The 23,040-nt window shown below is 33.1% G+C and overlaps 1 protein-coding gene across 1 annotated transcript; it reads left to right on the top strand.

The window, feature by feature from the left end:
• Window positions 1-17,418: 17,418 nt before the first annotated feature.
• LOC107944529 (DELLA protein GAIP-B) lies at window positions 17,419-20,112 on the top strand. The gene has a single exon (XM_016878349.2). The coding sequence runs from the start codon at window positions 17,940-17,942 to the stop codon at window positions 19,788-19,790; it is 1,851 nt and encodes a 616-aa protein (XP_016733838.1). The 5' UTR covers window positions 17,419-17,939; the 3' UTR covers window positions 19,791-20,112.
• Window positions 20,113-23,040: the final 2,928 nt, after the last annotated feature.

Below are 23,040 nucleotides of genomic sequence, written 5' to 3' on the forward strand. Positions count from 1 at the left end.
TGACAGTAGAGGTGAGGTGGTGGTGCGACTAGCGTGTGCGGTGGAGGAGGGGAAGAGATGAGAGGAGAATTGGCTTTAGAGGAGGTAAAAAATGAAGAAAAAATTGAAAATAGGTAAAAAAAAAGGGAACTGGGCGGTAAGAGAGGGGAGGACAGGAAAATGGGAGTATCAAAATGAAAAATGGGTGTAGGAAGAGCTAGGACTAGCCATGAGTAGTCAATGGCTCACTTTTGGTAAGTTTGGGGACAAGGGGAGTAAAAAGTAGATTGTGAGTAAAAAGGGGAGTGAAATGGGATTTTTTATGGCAAGTTGACTCAAACAAAAATGAAGGAGAATCTCCCATTTTATGGTAGTGTTTGGACGACAAAAGGGGGGTTGACCGTCTAGAACAGTCAACAATTGTGGCTAGGAAGAAAAATAAAATAAATGGGAGTGTGAGGGTTTGAACATGGGACCTCTGAGATTTAATTTAACACACTAAACCACTAGGCCATTTTACTCCTTGTGATACAAAGGTGCGTAGTTTAATAAATAAAATCTAGGGCTTCACAGACTTTTTTGTGAGACAATTCGTCAACCCTAAACACTTTGGGCGAACTTGTTAGTTCCTAGATTGATAAAATTATTTTTCGTGTTTAGCGTGAAATAATGGCTCGGTGAGTATTATTAGAGTTTAGTTCAGATCTAGTTGGAATTGAACTAAAATACTACAGATGAGAGCTTGATGTGTTTAGGTAGTTGAATGACTTGTTTAATTGGCTTGTTTTAATGTACAAGTAATGTTTCACAACCTACTAAGTTGATCAGTGGTAGTGGTTGTGTTTGGTAGAAAATATTGTCTATAAAAGTTATGTACTACTTTGATTATGGGGATGAAAAATTAGTTTTTCTTCCATTCCTTACTAATATGTTTGCGATCAAGCTGTTAAGTTCTCTATTTTTTGTTAGAGAAGACAAGGAAGGTTTCTAGTAGCTAGTTAAGACTCCATTATTAAGTATTAGCTTGCTGGTAATTTTTGGAAAACCCTTAGGTTATTTTTTAGGGGGGATTTGCGTTTTTGCATTAGTGCATGAATAGATTTTTAGAACTGGTTTGGAAGGAAAGATACTTCTTGATTATGGGTTGCGTGCAATCGATTCATGCATGCATGATTAAATTTTAGTAGATAAATGATCTTATAGTTATAATTGATTCTTATTTAGCTCAGGAAGCTAGTGAAGGTCCGAGCAATCATGGCAAAGAACTAGTAGAGTAGATTTTGTTTTGGAGTTTGCTGGTAAGTTCCTTCTTACTTTCTTTGAGTTATGAAACTTCCATATATGTGAGTTGTGTACGGTAAGTTATCTCTACTGTAAATAATTCGTTGTGTTGTGTATGGACATGTGTGTAATAAACCAGTGTTGTATGCATAAGTATGGTCATTGTCGGTGTAAAAACACCCTCATTGTTGTACAAGCCCAGTACCAAATAATTTGTGATATGTGAACATCTGGAAATGAAATCTATTTGTGATGCCTCCGGTAAAGCAGTTATTTTGCAAACCGGACTGACAGATCACGAGAACAAGTGTTTAGCTTAACAAATGTGATTTGAGGAGTTAAGTTTGAAAGATAACTAATATGTGATTCTGGTTTCATAAATATGGGTCCGAGGCTGGCACAAGGATGGGCTATTTGTAATCATGCATGATTGGAGGGGGTATGTTTAAGTTGGTGAATAATGACTGCCTAGGTACTATATGGGTTATGTTCAAATTGGCGAAGTGTTGCAGCCAGAGAATTATGGATGAAAAATTGGCGTATTGTGTCTATATGACAAAGTCTTACGAAAAATAAGTTTTTCTATTCTTGTGGGTATTGATACTTGTTGATTATAGGTATTCTTGTTAATTATTTGTTTCTATTTTGGAACTCACTAAGTTAAATTGAATTTACTCTTTTACTTTTCCTTATTCGACGTTTAGATAGTAGAAGAAGAATCAATTGAAGGGGACTACACTAGAATTGCGCTTATGAGTGAGCCGCTTGTTTGTTTGTGTATCATGCATGGCTATTTTGGCGGGTGACGTATAGATTTGTTTTGTGTTCAAAGTATGTAATTGTCTCCATCATTTGCACCATTTCTATTTTGAAAAGAATTGCCCTTTTCCCTCAAAGTATACGCCTGATTTCCTTAATTTGTTGTTAATGAACTTATCCTATATAGGCCATACCTGGGTAGTGGATAAATAATAAGATCTTCTTTTATAATTCCTAATAAATTTCTTTAAAAAATCATTAAAAATGAAATAAAAATAATAGTTTTAAACAACAAGAGAACTCTTCAAAACTATTTTTTTCTTCAATTTTAAGCTAAGTCAAAGGGTTTGAATCCGCCGGTAACACCCTAGTTTATTGGGTAGTCTATCTAGTTGAATGTTATACGGTATGTTTTCCTAATGGCTTAAGGGTGTTGGGACTGCCGGAATGCCCCGTGGCATAGCAAGAAAAAAATTCCAGCAATCTATAGCCATAGATCCATGTACAAGGAATGAAACAGGTTAAAATAAGGTTGAAGATTTACCTTCCTAACCAAAAATGATGAAAGGATGTTGTTGATTCGATGTCGATTGCAAGCCACAATGAAAATGCTTCGGCCTTTACATAGACCACCTAATATTAAAATGAACGACAAAACTATAACACCCTTGTCCCGTCTTTATCACCAGATTAGGGCTATAGAACATTACCATACAATCAGATACCTTTAGGCGTAATATCATACATTAATTCAATCATGTCATAAACCATTCGCACGCATGCATAATATCTTTAAGTCGAGCCCTCGAGGCCTTAAAAGAATACCTTAAAGGTACTTCGGGACCAATTTGAATCAGTTTAGTAAGTTTAGAAAAAAGTAGCAAACTTTGAAAACAAGGGACACACGGCAGTGTAGCCAAGCCGTGTGTCTCACATGGCTGAAAGACACACTCGTGTCTCAACCAGTGTAACTTTAAAACTAGGGACACACGACCATATCCTAGCTCGTGTCTTCACTCGTGTAACTCCCTAAGTAGGGTCACATGGTCGTGTCACACGCCCGTGTGCCAGGCCGTGTAACATTCGAAATTACTCCACACACCTGTGTGCTAGGCCTTATAACTCTCAAATTTTCCTCACACGCCCGTGTGTCAGGCCGTGTGTTTGGCCGTGTAACTCACTGACTTGCATACAAAGGACGAACAAGTGACATACGGTCGTGTCACATGGTTGTGTGCACCACACGGCCGAGTTTCACACCCGTGTCTCAGGCCGTGTGAGCTCAAATTTACCCCTTTCTTGGCCAATTTCATTCCCTTTAAGCATAGGTACCTACACATAGTTTCAAATACACGTACAATAGATATAATTCAACTTAAATCAGTCATAACATAATCATATAACCAATCCCAGCTTGTAACAACACATTTAACTCTTAAATATAAACCCATTCCATTCCCAAGTACTAAGGTTACCTATAGCATACCATTTCATTTTTTGAAACTTTCAAACATATTAGGCAACAAATAGTAAATTCACAAGTTGGTCAAATGTACAACATGCCAGAACATTTTACCCAAAAACCAGGAATTCAACATAGTAATACTCAGGTTCTTAGTACATGCCATATACCAAATCGAGAGATTAAGTCTACCAAGGTTCCCGAATAGTGTGATTCCTAGCGTTGGCTCGATCCCCTTAGCCTTCAAAATGTAATCTACAAAATGAACAAGTTATAGGTAAGCTACACAAAGCTTAGTAAGTTTGTTTAGAAGTTAATAAATCTTCCATTCAAATATATAGTTAGTCAAAATTAAACATAGAATTTTCCCAATCCACACAACTTATGTAGTAATTACAATCAATTTAGTAGTTCAGTATAATCATAGGCTTTGCTCGATTGAGCTTCTCGTCAGTATAACCGTTGGTTCTTGCTCGACCTTACTCAGTACAACAATAGAATTTATTTGTTTAAGCATCATTTAGTATAATAGTAGGAATTATTCGGTTAAGCATCCATTTAGTATAAAATATACGATTTGCTAGATTGATCTTCATTCAGGATAACAGTAAGGTTTGGCTCAATTAAGCGTACTTCCAATTTAAGAACAACATTTCCGAACAACATATTAACAAGAATGCAAGTATTTAGGAATTTAATTAAATATACGAACTTACCAGACTATTTTGCAAAAGATTCAGAAGTACGGGGACTATTCCGCGATTTTACCTTTTGCCCGATTACTCGCATGTTCTTGATCTAATAATAATAATAATTTCATTCCATTGATTAGAATAACAACATAATTTGATCCATTTCATGCAATTGAGTCCTATTTGGTAAATTTACGTATTAACCCCACAATATTTCATTTTATTCAATTTAGTCATTAGGCCCTAATCATGCAAATTATCCATTCTTTTCTAAACACACATGTTACCCAAATATACTATAACTTCAAATAAGTCCCTATTTGTAATTATTTCACCTTAAGTACATGCAATTGATCATTTAATCAATTTAGCCCCTAAACATCAAAATCATCAAAAATCTTTTTTCAGAACGTTCAAATTCAACAAAGTTCCATATTTCATCATAAAATTTAAGAAACAACCTTATTCATCAATGTAAACTTTTATAACATTTAACAGTTTCGCAAATTGGTCCTTGATATAAATGGACTAAACTGATACGAACTCAAAAACATAAAAATTACTGAAAACGGGCATCAATACACTTACCAAATCAAAGTTTAAAAATCAAAGATGAAAAACCCTAGCTTTTCCTCTCTTTGCCATGGAGAAGTGAAGAAAGTGAGAACTTTCTCCAAATTTGAAGTTTAATTTAAAATATATACTTATGGCATTTTTGTAAGTACTTTACCTTTCTTAATTAAACTTTAATAATTCATTAATTAAGTCTAACTTAATCACTTTATTAAACATAATCTCATCAAATCCCACTAACAATTTTCCCGTGGCTAAATTGTCCTTTTAGTCCCATTAATTTAACTACTCAATTTTTGTAGTTTTTACAATTCAGTCATTTTCACTTTATTAAACTATCCAAACAATTAAATTTCTCAACCAAAATTTAATATGACTCTAGAGACCTCATAAATATAAAAATTAAATAATATTCATGAAATATTTTTTCGAAATTATGGTATTAAAACCACTATTTTCAACACCATTGAAACGGGCTGTTACAAAAACTCTCTTGGAACTATTCTAGAGAATAATCTCTCAAAACGGTTGCTAGACCTTTTTTCTCAATTTTTTTAAAACACACTTACCCTAATTCGAGATATTGGTATGCATATATTGAAAACAGAATCAATCCTATAGAGAACATATGTAAAGCATTAAACACATTATATTCTTTCCAAAAAGAATTATAACAAATGGAAAGTATTAAAAACGTTATATTCTTTCCAAAAACAATTATAATTATCATGTTTCAATGTGTAACCGAAATCATAATTATAATCATTTAGTATAATAATTTCGGTAAACTATATTCTGTTAAAATTGTATATGAATCATATTCATATATTAATTCTAACTATATTCTCTATTTATGTACAACAAGCTTGTAAATTTAATTCGTTTAATATTTAATTGTAAAATTAAATTAATTCAATAATTAATTAAATTTTTGTAACAGCTAAACATAATATCAATTGTGTTTCGATTTTGTTCGTTTTAATCATAGGGTGTGACCTTGTATGTTCTTGTAACGTTAGTAATAATGCTGGAACATTTCTAATAATACAAGCAATGAGTGACATCTAGCAATGCATCATTGCTACCTAAGTTACAAGAAGTTGTAATTTGTCATAACCTTTCTGTGATAAACCTTTCATGTATTACATCATTTTGTCCTTTATATCTAGATTGGACACAACTCATGGAACAGTCACACTTGCATAATCCAATCTCATATTTCTTGATATCTGGAGTAGACTACAATAAACAAGTAAGTATAATATCTCATATCAACTTATTCGGGCATGGTTATGCATTTCTAATCTCACTCAATCAAGTGGCCTAAGATATTGCTCCCATTATGTAGAAGGGATAAATCCTATACTAATCAACCATATCCCACTACATAGATTGTGGCATATCCAACATTAGATTTTTCAATACAACCTGTTACAGAAGACATTTGATTGTATCAAAATATACGACTCACGATGTTGGGATAATGATGATTTGAAGTCTGAGAATTGTATACTTAGTTATCACTATGAGTAATGTTGCAACTATTACATAATAATCCAAGAAACATACTCAAAGCAGGTCAGTTCAATGTGTTGTTCTCTAGCACATACTCATGCATTGATTTTGACATCCTTATGTCAATGACAACACTTTGTCATTAATCAACTACACATTAGTCTCAATGCATTATTGTTGTCTGAGCCCATAATTATACTTGACTAAGGACCTTTTAAGAATAATCATATTTTTTAGGACTTTATTACAATTTAGTTTATTTATATACATAGAAAAAGAAACTGAAATAATAATGGCAATACATTATATTAAGAAATAAGGTAAAACAAGTATGTAATTGCAATCATCTCATGATTGGTCTTTGGGCATACTATAACAAAGGGGTGATACATACCGTGGTTAATTTGTAATTAATCATGATTGTTTAGTTTAATCCTACTTAATTTTGCATTAATCTTTAATTAATCAATGTTAATGACATCCACCAGTTAAATCCACTATCATCTATTTAAAATAGGTTTATTTTCTATTTTAATCCTTTGGTTAATTATTATCTAAGTCCCCAAGCCTTATTCTAATTAAAAACCTGTAGCGATTAAATTTTTATAATTTAGTCCTTAGGCCTTAATTAACAACAATTTCGACTAAATCACTTAACAAATTTTTAATTCATCTACACACTAGCTCCGTAAATAACCTCATTTAATATTTATGGACTTGATTTATAGAAACTAGGTCCCGAAACCGTAATTTTTGACACCATTAAATTTTGAGTCATTACAGAAACAACCAAATGGTTTAGCCTAAAATACATGCACTAATTTGGTAAGGTTTATTTATATAAATAACACAAAGGTTTAGTTTTGAAAAATAATAATTTTGTGTTGTGTAACAACCTATTTTTGAAAATAAATTTCTCCAACAGAGACTTCACTCGTTAACCATAGAGTGATTTTACCAAGGAGGACGAGATCCTTCACCTTTTTCTTCAAGGGTGTAAGGGGGACGAGACCTCGCACTTTAATCAATTCCTCAAAAAAGATGAAACCTTACAAATTGACCTTTAGTTGATTCTACCAAGAGGGATGTGACCTCTTACCTTGGTTTTCAAAAGCTTAATGGGGATAAGACCTCTTACCTTAGGCAATTCCTCAAAGGGGACGAGACTTCACACATTGGCCTTCAGTTGTTCTTAGTTTAACCATAATTACTAATTTACACAACACATACCAAGCAACTATATTTCATATTTTTATGACTATACTTGGGATGCGAAAAAGGTGGTCCCTTGGCATATAGAAATGGGCTACTTTAGCTGTTGTGAGAGGCCTCCTTGTACGAGGGCGAGTTGCCCTATTGAGTGTAACGAGGTGCCCTTTAGTGTGTTAACGAAAGACCCTTTGGTGTATAAGTGAGAGACTCCCTTGAATATGGCAAAGGAGCCTATTGTGTGTTGATATGGTCCCCTCTTAAGTGTGGGTGAAATACTCATTCGGTAACCCCCTAATGTTGTAGGTAAGGCTCCTTAGAGTGTAAAGAGGTGTTCATTGGTGTGCTAGTGAAGAGCCACACCCGAGTATCTTTAATGACTCAAATTTAGAGGAATTTTGGGACTTAATTGAACAAAGTAAAAAGTTGGCAGACTCTACCAGGATTTTTGGGAAAAATTGTGAACTGTCGAGTAAATAGTTGAGTTCTAATTTTGGTTTGATTAGGTTGGAATCGACTGGTTCCATAGTGGGAGACATAATGATTTCTAGTGATTGGCTAAGAGGGTTTGGAACATTTGTGTATAGAAGATATATATAGGTGAAAGTGGACATTCTGGCAAAGAAGAAAAATCCTCTTTAATTCAGTCTATAAATTTATTTCTTTTACTTACTTTGTGTTTTTTTGGTTGCTCCGAAGAAGAAAAGATCTTAAGAGAGTTTTGTATCGAGCAAAAATTTTGAGAATTGGAGTCTGAAAGTAGAGAGATTTTGAAACTGGTAAGCTTTCTAACTCTCTATGTTGAAAAATTTGAGAAAGAATGAGGGTAATGGCTCCTAATAAGTTTCTATTAAGTGAATTGTGGGTTAAGGTTTGTGTGACTTCAATTTAACCGATTTATGCGGCAGTCATGCTTAGCTGCTAGGACAAATGAGGATTTAACGTAGGGACAAGCTAAGTTGACAAAGAGAAAGGATATAATGTGAGTTTCTGTACTCCACTTTTGGGTGATTGATGATGTTATGTCGTTTGCTTGAACTATATTTCACATCTGTTCTGAGTCTGACTAGAAACATGGTTGCGTATGGTTATGGAAAATAAGAAATTGGTGTATAAATAATAAGGTGAGTGTGTACTCTTGCATCATGGAATGTTATTGATTGGCTCGCTAGAGCGACACCGTGACAACGGTCTACCGACTTTATGGAGCAACAATGCGACAACGGTAAAGTCATTCGAGGCAACACCTCAAAAGAGGTTACATGTGTAAGACTTTAACTCAACTATGGCAACATGTAGAGTCAATGAGGACAATAAACATGGGGTTACATATTTGTAAAACCTTAGCTCGACTATGGCAACATATGGAGTCTTCCGGGATAGTAAACATGGGGTAGTCCACCAGGACATTAAACATGGGGTTACATGTGTAAGCCCTTAGCTCAACTATGGCAACTTGTAGAGTCGATCGGGATAGTAAACATATGGAAGTTCACCAAGACATTAAATATGAGGTTACATGTGTAATACCATAGCTCGGCTATGGAAGCACGTGAAGTCCATAGATCAGTAAACTAGGAGGCCCGCTAAGAAATAAAGAAGAAGTCACGTTGTAACTTGCACGACAAGTCATAAGACAAAATGGACTTGGTGCGGTTGGGGACACAGGCTAATGGGACAACTAAGGGATTCACCAAAGGTAATGATGAATGAAGCTTAAGAAGCTTCTTAACCCAGTTTTGAGTAAAAGGAAGGAAAGATTCCTTAGACAAGACGGTAAACGTGATGTCTTCCAAGAAGAGTTCGTTAGAGAATTTGCGAATCCCACATTGTTTAAGTGGATACAGAATAGGCCATTATAGGATACAATCTTAATTTGGAAATAAAAAAAAGGTAGTTGAAAGAATGAGTAGATGATAAGAGTATTCATAGGAAGAATTGTCAACTCAAGGTTGAATGATCAATAAAGTCCGACAAAAAATAGTAAGAAGTGGAAGTCCATGAAGGCCATGAAGCACTGGAAAGGTCTTGTAGGCCTACCAGGGGTAAAAACTATTGAGATACTAGAGTAAAAGATAGTTCGTTGGGAACTACCTGTCTATTGAAGTATCTTAAATGAATGGACTAAAAGAATATATGCTATGGGTTACATTGGAGGCACGAGTCCACTAAGGAAAAGAAGGTGTTATTCAGTAACCCATTATAGTTAGGTACCGTAAAAGAGGGTATCAAGAAAAATAATTAAGTTAAGGACTTGCAGTTGGAGTGATAACTTTCATAACCATAGATAGTTGTCACCGGTCAAAAATGGAAAATAGGGGACAATATTAAAGCACATCGGAAGGGTACAATGAAATTTGAAATAATAAATAGCTGGGGTAAGACCCTAATGAGAATACATCTAGATAGATCATGATTACAACTAGACCAAAGATTATACCACCAACTTCTGGCTTAGAGAGGTTGAGGCATTGGCTATGCCAACTAAGTTCACCAATTTCCCCTACGAAATCCAGGGAGTTTAACTCATTCACAAAATCTTTTTTTCCTAAAATTTAAGTAGTCTTTCATAAAGTTGAATGAATAGACCTTACTAAGTTCCTTTGAACTTATAGAAATTACTACTTGAATGCAGGGTAAATAAATACTTGGAAATCAAGTGGAGGGGCCAAGCCAGTCTTCGCTAGAGTTAAGAGATGGGTGTGAAATTGACTCATGTATATATAGGGTCATCCTTAGAGGCCATGCCTTAGGATCTAAAATGATTGTACTTGTAATTGATCAATAATTTAAAACTTGTAAATAACTGTCATGTTTATTTAAGGAACCAAAGCTGTAAGAAATTACTTTTAGTATGAAAGGACTCTTAAAAGTAGTTAGTTATTGGAGAAGTTGAGTTGACTAAGTACACGGTAAAATTATTTTTAGTATGAAAGGAGTCTTAAAAGTAGTTAGATATTCAGATTGTTGGTGACATTCGATACCCGGACCTATTGATCGGGTCAAGTAGAAGGTGTTACAAGGCCCCCATTGGGTGCTATAAGCAAGGTGACCTCTTTAGGTGCCAGCGAAAGGCCTCCAAACCCTTCTTAAGGGGTTCAAAGAGTATTTATTTGAGGGAAAATCCTTGTTATTCTCAAAATTTGAAAACTCCTAAAAACTCAAAAATTGAAAGAAAAAAAAACTTCAAAAGGCTCTACAATGTTAAAAGCTTTAAGAGACACAAAAATGGAGAAAGACAAAAGAGCTTAAAGGGATTGAGCCATGGATTCACTAAGGGAAGAGACATGATATTTCGCTTTGTTCTTACAAATGACGTCAATTGTTAGAACACAAAAGTCGAGATGGTTTGTTATGTTTGTTCAAACCATAAAGAGTGTGAAGAGCTGCTTGTATATGGGCGATTCTTACTATGGAAAATGTAGAGAGCCTTTAGGCTAGAAGGTTCAGAAGGTTCTTGGAAAGGATTTGAAAAAGCTTTAGTAAGTCTCTAATATCCCCATCTTATGGTGAAGAGATTTTTATAGAGAATAAGAACTTTGGCGTAGGTCCCATTAGAAGGAGGCTCTATTATAGAGAGAGTGATTGTAAAGTCATGGATACTTCATTAAGATGTGACGAAGTGACTTAATGGTAGTGTGTGAAAATTGGTAGAATAAATTCTTAAATAATCTCTATTTTTACCCTTTTTTCAAAACAAATCTAATGCCAATTACCTTTTTATTTTATTTTCACCAATTTTTATTTCATTATTCTTTAATAGACCAAACTAGAATTGTTAATCAATAAGAGGGCATTTGGTGCTTTCCCATGTTATAATTTCAATGCAATGTGATTCTTTAGAATGTGAGTGATGGAAATGTATTTCAGAGAAAATTACTTTACAATGTTTGATATATATTGAAATATATTGATTAATATCTTAGGAAAATTACTTATACTTTTGGTACATTCAACACTTTCCTAATAATGTAATGTTACTTTACAAAATGTTTAATTGAAATATTAATGTATTTTATTATTTTCAAAGAAAATATTATTAAAAATATTTTAATTAAATATTTAATAATAACATTTTTTAGTAATCTTTATTATTAACAAATATTTGAGTTAATCCATAATGTATGATTTTCTCACGTTTTGATCGAATTCGTTACATAAATATATTTGAAAAATATATTACATATCAATTTAAGATTGTGAAAATGTACAATTTGGAAAAAAAAAAGTTTCTCATTACATTGTATGTATAAAATCTAGTATATTCATATATTTCATTTATGGCTTGAAACTATATTAATGTTAAATTTTGATGTTGGTGAAAAAAATATTTATAGCAAAAGAAAATAGATATATTTAACTCGTGATACCACATTGTATAACTAATTAAAATTCTTGAAAAGTGATAACTTTTCATCATACCAAAAAATTGTTTTCAGTGAATTAAAAGAGAAGGGCAAAGCCCTAACAGTAACGCGACTAGTGCGACTTAAATCGAAGCCATTCTTGAGGCAGTGAACACCCTAGCCATCAAGCCAACACACGGATATTTCATACCAAAAACTCTTTAAATTCCAATGATTTCAAAAACTTTTATCTACACACTTGTTAGATATTTTTTATTTAATTTATAACGTTATTTTCAAAAAAAAAGATAATCTATTAAAATAATTAAATATTTATATTTCAAATTTAAAAGAGAAAGTTACGTTACAAATACAATTAATACAACCTAAATAACTATAAGCATAATCAATTATTACAATGAAAATTGAACCAAGAATCAAAATATATATAAACATAATCCACAAATGATAGAACTTGAATTAGAATAAATTTAGAAAGAATCTACATAAAAGTTGAACACGAAACTTTAACCACGCAAGACCTTTTCTTTAAAAAAAATTGGACCAAATTAAATTTCATTAGCTCAGTCATCAATTTTTAACTTATTTTTAAAAGTATTTATATACTTTTTTAAACTATTTTTACTCTTTTTATATAATTTATTTATATTATAAAAATATTAAAAATTGATTATAAATTAAATAAAAATAAATTTGATTTTATATCACATTAGCTAAAATTTTCAAGCCTAATTTATTTGGAAAAGGTATTAATATTTAATACTTTTCGACTTTTAAAATCACAATTAATTTGCCAAAATTAAATAAATGTTTAATCGGGAAAAAGAAGGAATGAGATTTCATTGAATATTTCCCGTGTTAAAGTCAAACCTTTTTGTAGAAGTTATTTAAAATTATGCATTTCTATGTTATATATATATCAATTTTACAATTTATTTTTTTATGAAACAGCTTTAAATGTTATGAATTTATAAATAAAAATTTGAACACTTTTTTTTTTAGTTTTCGATCTTCGATATTGACCATCAGATTAACTTGGATCTAAGTTATATTTTTCTACTTATCAATAGATACTGATCTACCATATTGATCATTAAATCGTCGCTTAGAGCTCGTTGCAAAATACAACCTAATGAATTAAATAAAAATTTTTGAATAGTTTAATGACCAAGTTGTAATTGTTTAGTTAAATGATTAAAATAAAAACTTACCCAGTAAGTACAAAATTTGTAAATTAAAAAAAAACTTAAATATTAAAGCTTAAAATAATTAGTCAAGATAATTATTATACAACTAATTAAATTGTAATAGAATCATCATCTAATAGTTTACTCAAAAACACACATCATGCAACGAGATTGACAGCTAAAGTTTTTATATCATGACACATATGTATATAAATATAAATTATTGATGTTAAGTTAGGTTTAAACAATTGGGTTACACAGATTAATTTATGTATAATTAAGATTAAGGAAAGTTGGGAAGATCGTGGAAGGCTACACCTATAAGTTGGCTAAGAAAATCGAATACCTTAATAATTTATTTCTCAATATTAAGGTCTTACTCGCAGACGGCTTTTTACTATTTGGGTGCCGTTCTGTTTTGATTCTTACTTAAACACCAAACACAAAATTAGCTTCACCAAAGTTTTATTTCTTGGACGTCAGTTTTTTGCCTGAAATCGAAAATATTTTTTTAAATAAAAGTTTTACCCAGTAAAGTATAAAGTTAAAAGGAAAAGGCAATTTTGATTTTAATTATAAAAAATAATGGGAAAACAGGTGTCAGTGCAACTGACGTCGGCGACCCTCCTCCGGACAATGAAAGGAAGGGAAGGGCCTCCAGCAAGGATGACCCCACTCCAGGGTGGAATCTTAACACGTGTAAGGATCACATGGTAGGTGGGGCCCACCATGCAGGAATAGTATACCAAGTACTGATTCCCCATCAACATGTTGTTTTCACACGTGTAAGAGCCACGTTGTGCCATGCTATTGTCAGTGTTCTGTTCAAAGACCCCTCCGCTTTCTTTTTTTCCTCTGTAAAACTACAGTATTCAGATTTCAGAACTGAGCCAAGTAAATTTTCTTTTATTTTATTTAGAAAAAAGAAAAGAAAAATAGTGCCCTCTATCTATCGTTAGAATTACAACCTTACAAGCCAAAAGGACCGTTACTAACAAGACGGAGATTGATACATCTCATTTAACGGCGTTATGGGTGGAGTGCGAGGCCGTCTGACGGTGACGGCGGGGCCGTTTTGTCGAGTAGTCTCCCTCATGTGGGCCACCCATAACTGACATTTGATTATTCATGTCAACCTATTAGTCGGTCCACGCCGTTATTATATTTTCGTTTTTTGTTGAAGGAAGATTTCTTTTTAACTAGTATTATTTTTTTCCAATTTTATATGTAATTCATCTATTTAACTTAATAATTTGTTTATATAAATAAAATATTTTTGGTGAATTATTAAAGGAAAATAAAATTTTAATGACAATACAATTAGTACGACTAATTTAAATTATATTTGAGATGATGAATACTTTAACTATTAAACTAATATACGAAGTTCAATAATTTATTTTAATTATATAACAACAAGTAAAATGTTATAGGAGGGATTAAAACTCCTAAGATACAAAATGGTGTTCAACATTTTAATTTTATCTTCTTACAAGTACATTTCGATTGGGGGATAATTTATGTATTGATAAAATGGTATTTAGTAATAATAATTTGGTTAAACAAGTTGGCAGCATATCCCCCACGATGCGGCCATCATGCATGAACCAACCAAAACGTGTGTTTTTATTTCCTGAAAAAATATTAATATTTTAAAAAAGTAGGAAGGGAGGGCAGCCGCATAATTACTCCATCGGATCTGTTTGAAAGTAACTTGGGGGATTTGGATAAATAAGAAAGGCGGTCAACTGAATTAACCATTGAACAAAAAAATCAAGTCTTAAGGCACAAGTTGTGCGTGATCAGCTGGGGCAGTGCTAATCCTGAATTTTGTTGACCAACTATTTCCACAGGAGTTTTGCTACAATATTGTACTACTAACTCAGAATGTAAGAATAGAAACACATGTTCCTTCTTCCAGCTTACGGTTGTTCATGATAAGGTTGCTGTTCCCTTTTTCTTTTCTTTTTTCTTAATTCAAAATTGGGTTTCATGGTTTATTCATTATTAAAAGTTCAAAGGTATAGTTGAATACCATGGAAAAGTTAGAATTCCTTTTAAAGTTTGGAATTAAATTATAAATATTTATAAGAGTTAAAATGTAATTTTATCGTTGCATAATTAGTTAATATCTTTATATCTTATCGTTATATTATCCTAATTTAATTGACATTTTTATTGTTGTAACAACTAAGAAGATGTGGGTTCAAGCTTACTTAGATATATATATATTTGTCCATTTTAGGATTAAGGGGTTTATATGTAGTACAGGAATTGTATTGAAAAAAGTTAAAGATATCAATTTTGGTTCAAAAAATTTTAAGTTTGTTATTTATTTAGACTCGATTCACTTCGAATTAAATGAAATGCATATATAATTACTAAATAATAAAAGTAACATATTTAAAAAAAAATAGTTGGTCCAAATCAGCTCAGGTGGTAATGAGGCATTGGCATTGTTGGCAAAGGTTGAGGTTTCAAACCTGGAAGGTCATGTTCGAGTCCCACCATCTACATTTGTAATGCGTGGGTATCTCTCCCACCATCACCCACCATGCAATTTTGCCTTATGTGGGTTTTATTCTAATCTTGGCCCGTTGTGTATTGTATTGGTTGATTCTACATTCCATTTTAGTTGGTCAGATATGTTTTTGTACTTGGATTTACAATTTGTATCATGTCCTGTGCGTGTAATTGTACTATCTTGTATCATTTACAAATATGAACAAGTTGTGTGAAATTTGAAACATTTCAAGTAGAGTGGTTGATGCAAGCACAAGGGATTAAGACAAAAATTCAAGTTTTTATTTTCTTTAACATCCCATAAAAAAAAGATTAAAATCCAAGTAACTTGAGCAAAAAGATGAACATCCATGTGCAAGATTTTGTGTTGAAGAGTTTTCAATATCAACATGAAGAATTGAATGCTTGGGAGTCCCTCACACAAATACCAATTTTGAATGTTTATTTAGTTTCTTTAAGTTATGTACATTTTGATGATCTGAATTATTTAATTAACATATGTCTTTTTAGTACAGCAAGGGTGTTTCGCATGACATCAAACCTCAAACTCAGTTAGCATGAGATTAAGATTATTTGGTAGATGAAATTGGTAATTTTATTTAGATGTTTAGATGAAGAAAGATTATCAATAATATGATATTTTCAATAATATTAATATTTGATAATATATGGATAATTTTAATACCACAAGTAATCTTACACTCCTTTTATAATATAATAATTTTTACAAATTTACCTCTATTTTTAATGATTTTGATTCATGTTACTAAAACCAAAATAAAAATATAATTAATTATATTATAACATTGAATCTATTTTATTTCATCTTGTTTAATTACATTCTGCTTAAAATATTATTTTTTATAATAATTTTATCATATTGGTCAAATTTACCCTTAAACCATAAAAAATAATATATTTTGATAAATTTTTTTTTTGTTTTCTTGTCACTTTGATTAAAAGATTGTTGATCCACAGTTTTAGTTTATTTATTTGAGAAAGATATATGAAATTAATCTACTAGATTTCTCAAAAGAAATTAATTCACTAGAGATTTGCATTCATTTATTAATAAAATGAAATAATATAAGCTTCGATTTTTGTGTAGTACGCGATAAATAGAAAAAAGGCTCTATAAAGATAATTTAGTAAAATGTAAATTTTTTTTATTTGCTTGCATTAAACTGCTCTATCAAACAGGGCAATAGAGCATGCTTCCTAAGTAACCTTATATTTTGATAATCCTATTATCAACCAAACACTTGTAAATATTTTTTTTGAAGTTATAACTACAACCGTAGTTGTAATTTTAAATATAATAACAAAATAACTATAAGTGAAATTAACCTTTGCAAAACATGATTGGACTTATAATTAAAATATATCCAAATTTAGGCCAAAACAGGTCTAAATTATATTCTAGCAAAATGAACTAAATAATGTAATACAATATGCTTGGAATTTGCTAAGTAATCTTATATTCTAGTAATTTATCACAAGTAAGGTTACATTTCATTAACCAAACACTCCTTAATTAAAAAAAAAATTACCATTGCAATTCCAGAAATAATTATAACAAAAATTAATGACTGGAGTAAAACCTTCTGTTTTTTTTCTCTAAAAATAAAAATATATTAAAATCACATAATTTACAAAATATAAAATTTACCTTTAACCTAAACATGAAGTATATTTTTGTTAAAAGTAGATTCATATCCGACCTGTTAATTTTAGAATGTAACACAAAGATAATAGGGTGGATTATAATAAAGGTAGTTATACTTTTTAAGATTTCAACACTTCACTTATTCTAATAGCAGTGCTTTAATTAAATTAGAAGGTTACGCTGCTAAGCTGGTCCTAAGCTGCGAATTGTAATTATGACATTGATAATGGGTTTAAACCTAGTAACCAAACAGAAATTCAACTCTGAAAAAGTTTTAACTATAAAAGGTTAAAAGAAAATTAATTGAAGTGGGGATGACAAGTAAACAGGTCCCACAATAGTTGTACTGCATTTTGTAAAAATATTAAATTACTTGGAAAAGGGAAGGGTAAAAATGTATATTTCCCTCTTATTCGTTTGAGCTGTAGTTAGCCTCTGTGGGTTCATTGGAGGTCGCGCCCATCACGAGCGTTTTTCTTTTAATTTAATTAATTTTGGGTTTTGATTCCCTTTTATTTTTAATTTTTTTTAATGTAATTGCTCTGATGATGAAGTGGGAGTAGTAGTGAAAAACCAAGCAAAACCCCCCAATCCCCAATGCTCAGATTCTTCACCCATTCATCTTTTTTCTTTGGTTTTTGAGCATCGCCACACAAATCCATAGATACCTCCCCCCCCCCCCCCTCTTCAACCCCCAATTTTACACAGGAGAAATTTATCACAACCATGAAGCGAGACCACAATCATCTCCAACCCAACCCAGACCCCTCTTCTCTCCGCGACGCTCCTTCTACCGGAAAGGCCAAGGTTTGGGACGAAGAAGCCGCCCAACAAGACTGTGGGATGGATGAGCTTTTGGCGGTTTTGGGTTACAAGGTCAAAACTTCAGACATGGCTGAAGTGGCTCAAAAGCTTGAGCAGTTGGAGGAGGTTATGTGTAATGTTCAAGATGACGGGATTTCTCACCTTGCTTCTGAAACTGTTCATTATAATCCTTCCGATCTGTCGACTTGGCTCGAGAGCATGCTCTCTGAACTTAACCCTCCCTCCACTTTTGATCCTTTTGGCGCTGCTGGGACGGCGGCGGCGGCGTTGGACGATTCGTTTCTTGGCCCCGCTGAGTCCTCAACTTTGACGACGTTGGATTTCGACAACATCAATCGGAAACATCAGAAATCTGGTCAACAAATCTTTGAGGAAGCTTCCTGCTCCGATTACGATCTCAAAGCCATTCCTGGTAAGGCTATTTATTCTCAAAATACCCAACCCCAACCCCAAACCCACGATTCCTCATCCTCTTCCACACCCACCAACGTTAAATCCGAAAAACGCTTCAAATCCACATCCGGGCCGCCCTCGCCCTCGGATATCTTCCCCCCTCCTCCCGCTGCTGCTTCCTATGGAATTCCGACTGATTCAACTCGTCCCGTGGTCCTGGTTGACTCGCAAGAAAATGGAATCCGGCTTGTCCATGCTTTGATGGCATGTGCGGAAGCTGTCCAGCAAAACAATCTTAATCTGGCTGAAGCTTTAGTTAAACAAATTGGGTTCCTAGCGATTTCTCAAGCTGGGGCTATGAGAAAAGTGGCTACTTATTTTGCGGAAGCATTAGCCCGAAGGATTTACAGATTTTATCCTCAAAACCCACTCGACCACTCTTTTTCAGATGTTCTTCACATGCACTTTTACGAGACTTGCCCCTATCTCAAGTTCGCTCATTTCACCGCTAACCAAGCTATTCTCGAAGCTTTTGAGGGCAAAAAAAGAGTCCATGTTATCGATTTCTCAATGAACCAAGGCATGCAATGGCCTGCTTTGATGCAAGCTTTAGCGTTAAGAGTTGGTGGTCCGCCGGCTTTTAGGTTAACTGGGATCGGACCTCCTAGCCACGACAACTCAGATCACTTGCAGGAAGTTGGTTGGAAGTTGGCTCAGTTTGCCGAAAAGATTCACGTGGAGTTCGAGTATCGTGGGTTCGTGGCTAATTCGTTGGCCGATTTGGATGCTTCAATGCTTGATCTCAGGCCGAGTGAAGTTGAAGCCGTGGCCGTTAACTCGGTTTTCGAGTTACATAAATTGTTGGCTCGGCCTGCTGCCATCGACAAAGTCTTTTCTGTGGTGAAACAAATGAAGCCTGAACTTGTTACCATCGTTGAGCAAGAAGCGAACCACAACGGTCCTGTTTTCTTAGACAGGTTCACTGAGTCATTACATTATTACTCGACGCTTTTTGATTCGTTGGAGGGGTCGGTGAGCAGTCAGGATAAGGTTATGTCGGAGGTGTATTTGGGGAAACAGATATGCAATGTGGTGGCCTGTGAAGGGGTGGACCGAATCGAGAGGCACGAGTCGCTGACTCAGTGGAGAAACCGGCTGAGTACGGCGGGGTTTTCACCGGTTCATTTGGGTTCGAACGCGTTCAAGCAAGCTAGTATGTTGTTGGCCCTGTTTGCAGGCGGAGATGGGTATGGGGTGGAAGAGAACAACGGGTGTTTGATGCTGGGATGGCACAACCGCCCACTCATTACAACTTCAGCTTGGAAGCTCACCAACAAAACCACCGCCATAAGCCAGTAAAATTTATTTATTTTTAATGAGTCGACTAAATGAGTCTAAGAAGAATCCCAACTCAGTCTGGTCCCTCCCTAGTACGAAACCCTTATCTTTAATTTCTGTCAATGTTGGCTTCTGAACTGGCTGCCTTTCCAGTTTGCCACTCCCTTTTTATCATTTTTCTAATTTTCAGCTCTCTTTCTGTTTAGGTTAAAATTTTTTTCTTGGGGAAATCTTTTTGTATTTTCAGGGTGAATCACTAAAAGGGTTAATGTATTTATTATAAATATGTTATATAGCGTTGCTGAAAAATAAAAAAGACATTGCAGAGGGGTTTAGTTGAAAACCCAACATTTTCTTCTCTAAATAATAAAAATTGGACTGAAATATCCCCAGATTGCTGGCAGCACTGAAAAATTGCCAAATCTGTGATTCCCTACTTTTAGGCATTGAATCAAACACAATGAAAGCGTTAGAAGATATAAAACTATTACATTAGCAGGGCAACAACTATTACCCTTTTCTTCAATGTCAGCAGAAGCAGAATCATATAAAAGAAAAATGCTCACTTCACTTAAATGTCAAGTTCTTAATGATGGTATTAACTTTATTTAAAAAGCTTTTCACTTTCTTATCTTCTTCTTTATATAGTTATGTTGGTGGGAAAACATTTTCACTGTTAAAAGCCTTTTTACCCTATTTTTTCGTATGTGGGTGTACTACTTTCTTTTTTCGCTATGAATTTTGCTTTTTGCACTGACCCTTGATTGTGATTGCCAGTTTGCAGTGTCTTTAATCTTTTCAAACATTTGATGACTGCCAGCTAATTCATCCATTCACTTTGTTACTTGTTCTAAATCATTGCATCCATCCTCTCTTCCATTCTATGCGAATTTCATGTTTTCCCCAATTCATCGTTGCACTTGTATTCCAATTTTGAAATTTGTTCTCTTATTTTCTAAACATTTTGCTGTAGTAAAATTTGACCTTACAAATTTAATTGCTAGATATTGAGTCGAGTAATATAGAAATTAAAAATTAAAAGTCGAAATGCAAAGGAAATAAATGAAATATGTTATAAATGAATTCTAATATATAATAAAATTAATATTCTAACATCGAACATAAATTATATTTTATAAGCTCAACAACCTTAATAAATTTAATTGTTGCAGGTTAAAATTGGAATAGTATAAAAGTTTAGGACTTGAGTAATTCTTTCTAATCTCTAAACCACAAACATATTTTGTGAAAGGAAATAGCCAAAATTCTCCAAAAAGGGGAGTGGGAGGGAAAGCAAATCCCAAAGGTGAGTTGGGATGTCATGGTGGCAATATCTAAATAGGATCTGTTGCCCACTACATTTGTTGGATCCTCAAAGAAGAAGTCACCGTCTTTCATGGGTTTTAGCCACTTGTTCTCTAAGAACCTCTTCCTTTTTGGTTGACGCAAACCAACTTCATCACATTCTAATCAATGGAATTAATTCTCATACTCCTCTTTTTTCCTACCTTTTCTTTTTATTTTTTTTCTATACATTTAAACTCCACTTCTTTTACCCATATATTCAATTTACACTTTTATTGCCCATCAAATTGCTTTTTATATTCGTGTTTCATACCCTATTTATTAGAACTTTAAATACATTAAAAATATGTAATGCTTTGTTTAATGGAAAAAGAAAATGCGTTATTATATATATGTACAAAAGCTTCATTTTCCATTAATATGATACATTGGATTGCGGCGGGATTATTGGTTAAAATTCAACTCTTTGAATTCAAGTTAAGATATAAATGATGTGTTATATATGCTTTCACTAACATATGATTTAACGACTTATCTTGTTAGACTATATATAGCCACTACGGTTATATGATTTAGGTTACGTCTTCCATTAACATTTATCTCTTGCATATTTAATAGGTACACAAACATTAAATTAAATCAACCCTCACTCAGAGATTCAATATCTTCAATATCTAAATACGCATGTGAGAGGTCTATCATGACTCAATTATTCTCTCTCTTAAAAGAATCCACACCCAATCATATAAACCTCTCCAAAATATCAAAGAATTCTCCCAAACCACAAGAACAACCTTGAAGGACTCTCGACAATATCAACTACTGTTTAATTTGCCCTCAACCCGGGTGAAAAGGTGTGGTATGAAACCTTGATTATCATATTACTTTTGACTCAGAAAAATATATCAACAATAATATACCACTGTTTGTCCCTCTCTGTTTCTTTTCTTCTCCACCTTTTCCTTGGCGCAAAAAATAAAATAAAATGAGATACACATCTGGATCTAACCAATTATAATTATATATGAATGGCATTATGGAATATGGGCAAAGGGTGATCAAAAACTTTGTTGTAGGCTCCCATGCTCATGCCCCATTTTCCCATACAAATTAAATTATTTATAAAACCAAATTATACATATAAAATAAAGACAAATGATTGGAAAGAAACAAGGCCAACAATAGGCATTAAACTAGTAGATGAGAGGATAAATGAAAGAATTATGGCACATTCTCATATTAGCTTTTTAGTTTTTAGGGGTCGGACCAGCTTACGTTACATTACATTAAAACTTATTTTAGTTGAATTTGTACTATGTGTGTATTCTTAATCTTATAATTGTGACACGAAAATCTTTATTTGACCACAAGTTGCCAACTTGCATTGCCATTGCCATTTTTCAGCATCACATCACATCACATCCCAACCCTTCCTTACATTTATTCTATTCTATTCATGTCATGTAATAGGAAAATTTATTGGCAAAAGATGATTAGAAAGGCAGGCATGCAACCTTCTTTTTCTTTATGTTCCAAGAAAAAAGGCTTTAACTATTATTTTATCCTATTCTAATTTATTATTATTATTATTTCGTTTAATTCAAAAATTTATTATTTTTGTGTGTGGAGATTGTGGTCCAATGTCCTTCCATGTGTACTCGAATCTTAGGAAAGCCTCGTCAACTTACACCTATTAATTGTGTTTTTTTTTCTTTTTTCGTCTATTTTCTTATTTCAGAGGCTATATAATATCATAGGAAATGCTCAATTATAGAAGGGTTTGCCGACTGAGCAGTAACTTACATAATATAGAACTTAAAAGTGTTATAAATAATTTAAAATTTGTATAAAAAATTATAATCAGTAGGTGCAAGTGTCACGGGCCAAAGTTCAAAGCTCGTGACCATCGCACCAAATACATCCAATGGAGGTCTATTGCTTAGATGGGGATCATTTGGCCCACAAG

Source organism: Gossypium hirsutum, chromosome D01 (genome assembly GCF_007990345.1).
Source record: "Gossypium hirsutum isolate 1008001.06 chromosome D01, Gossypium_hirsutum_v2.1, whole genome shotgun sequence".
Lineage (NCBI taxonomy): Eukaryota > Viridiplantae > Streptophyta > Magnoliopsida > Malvales > Malvaceae > Gossypium > Gossypium hirsutum.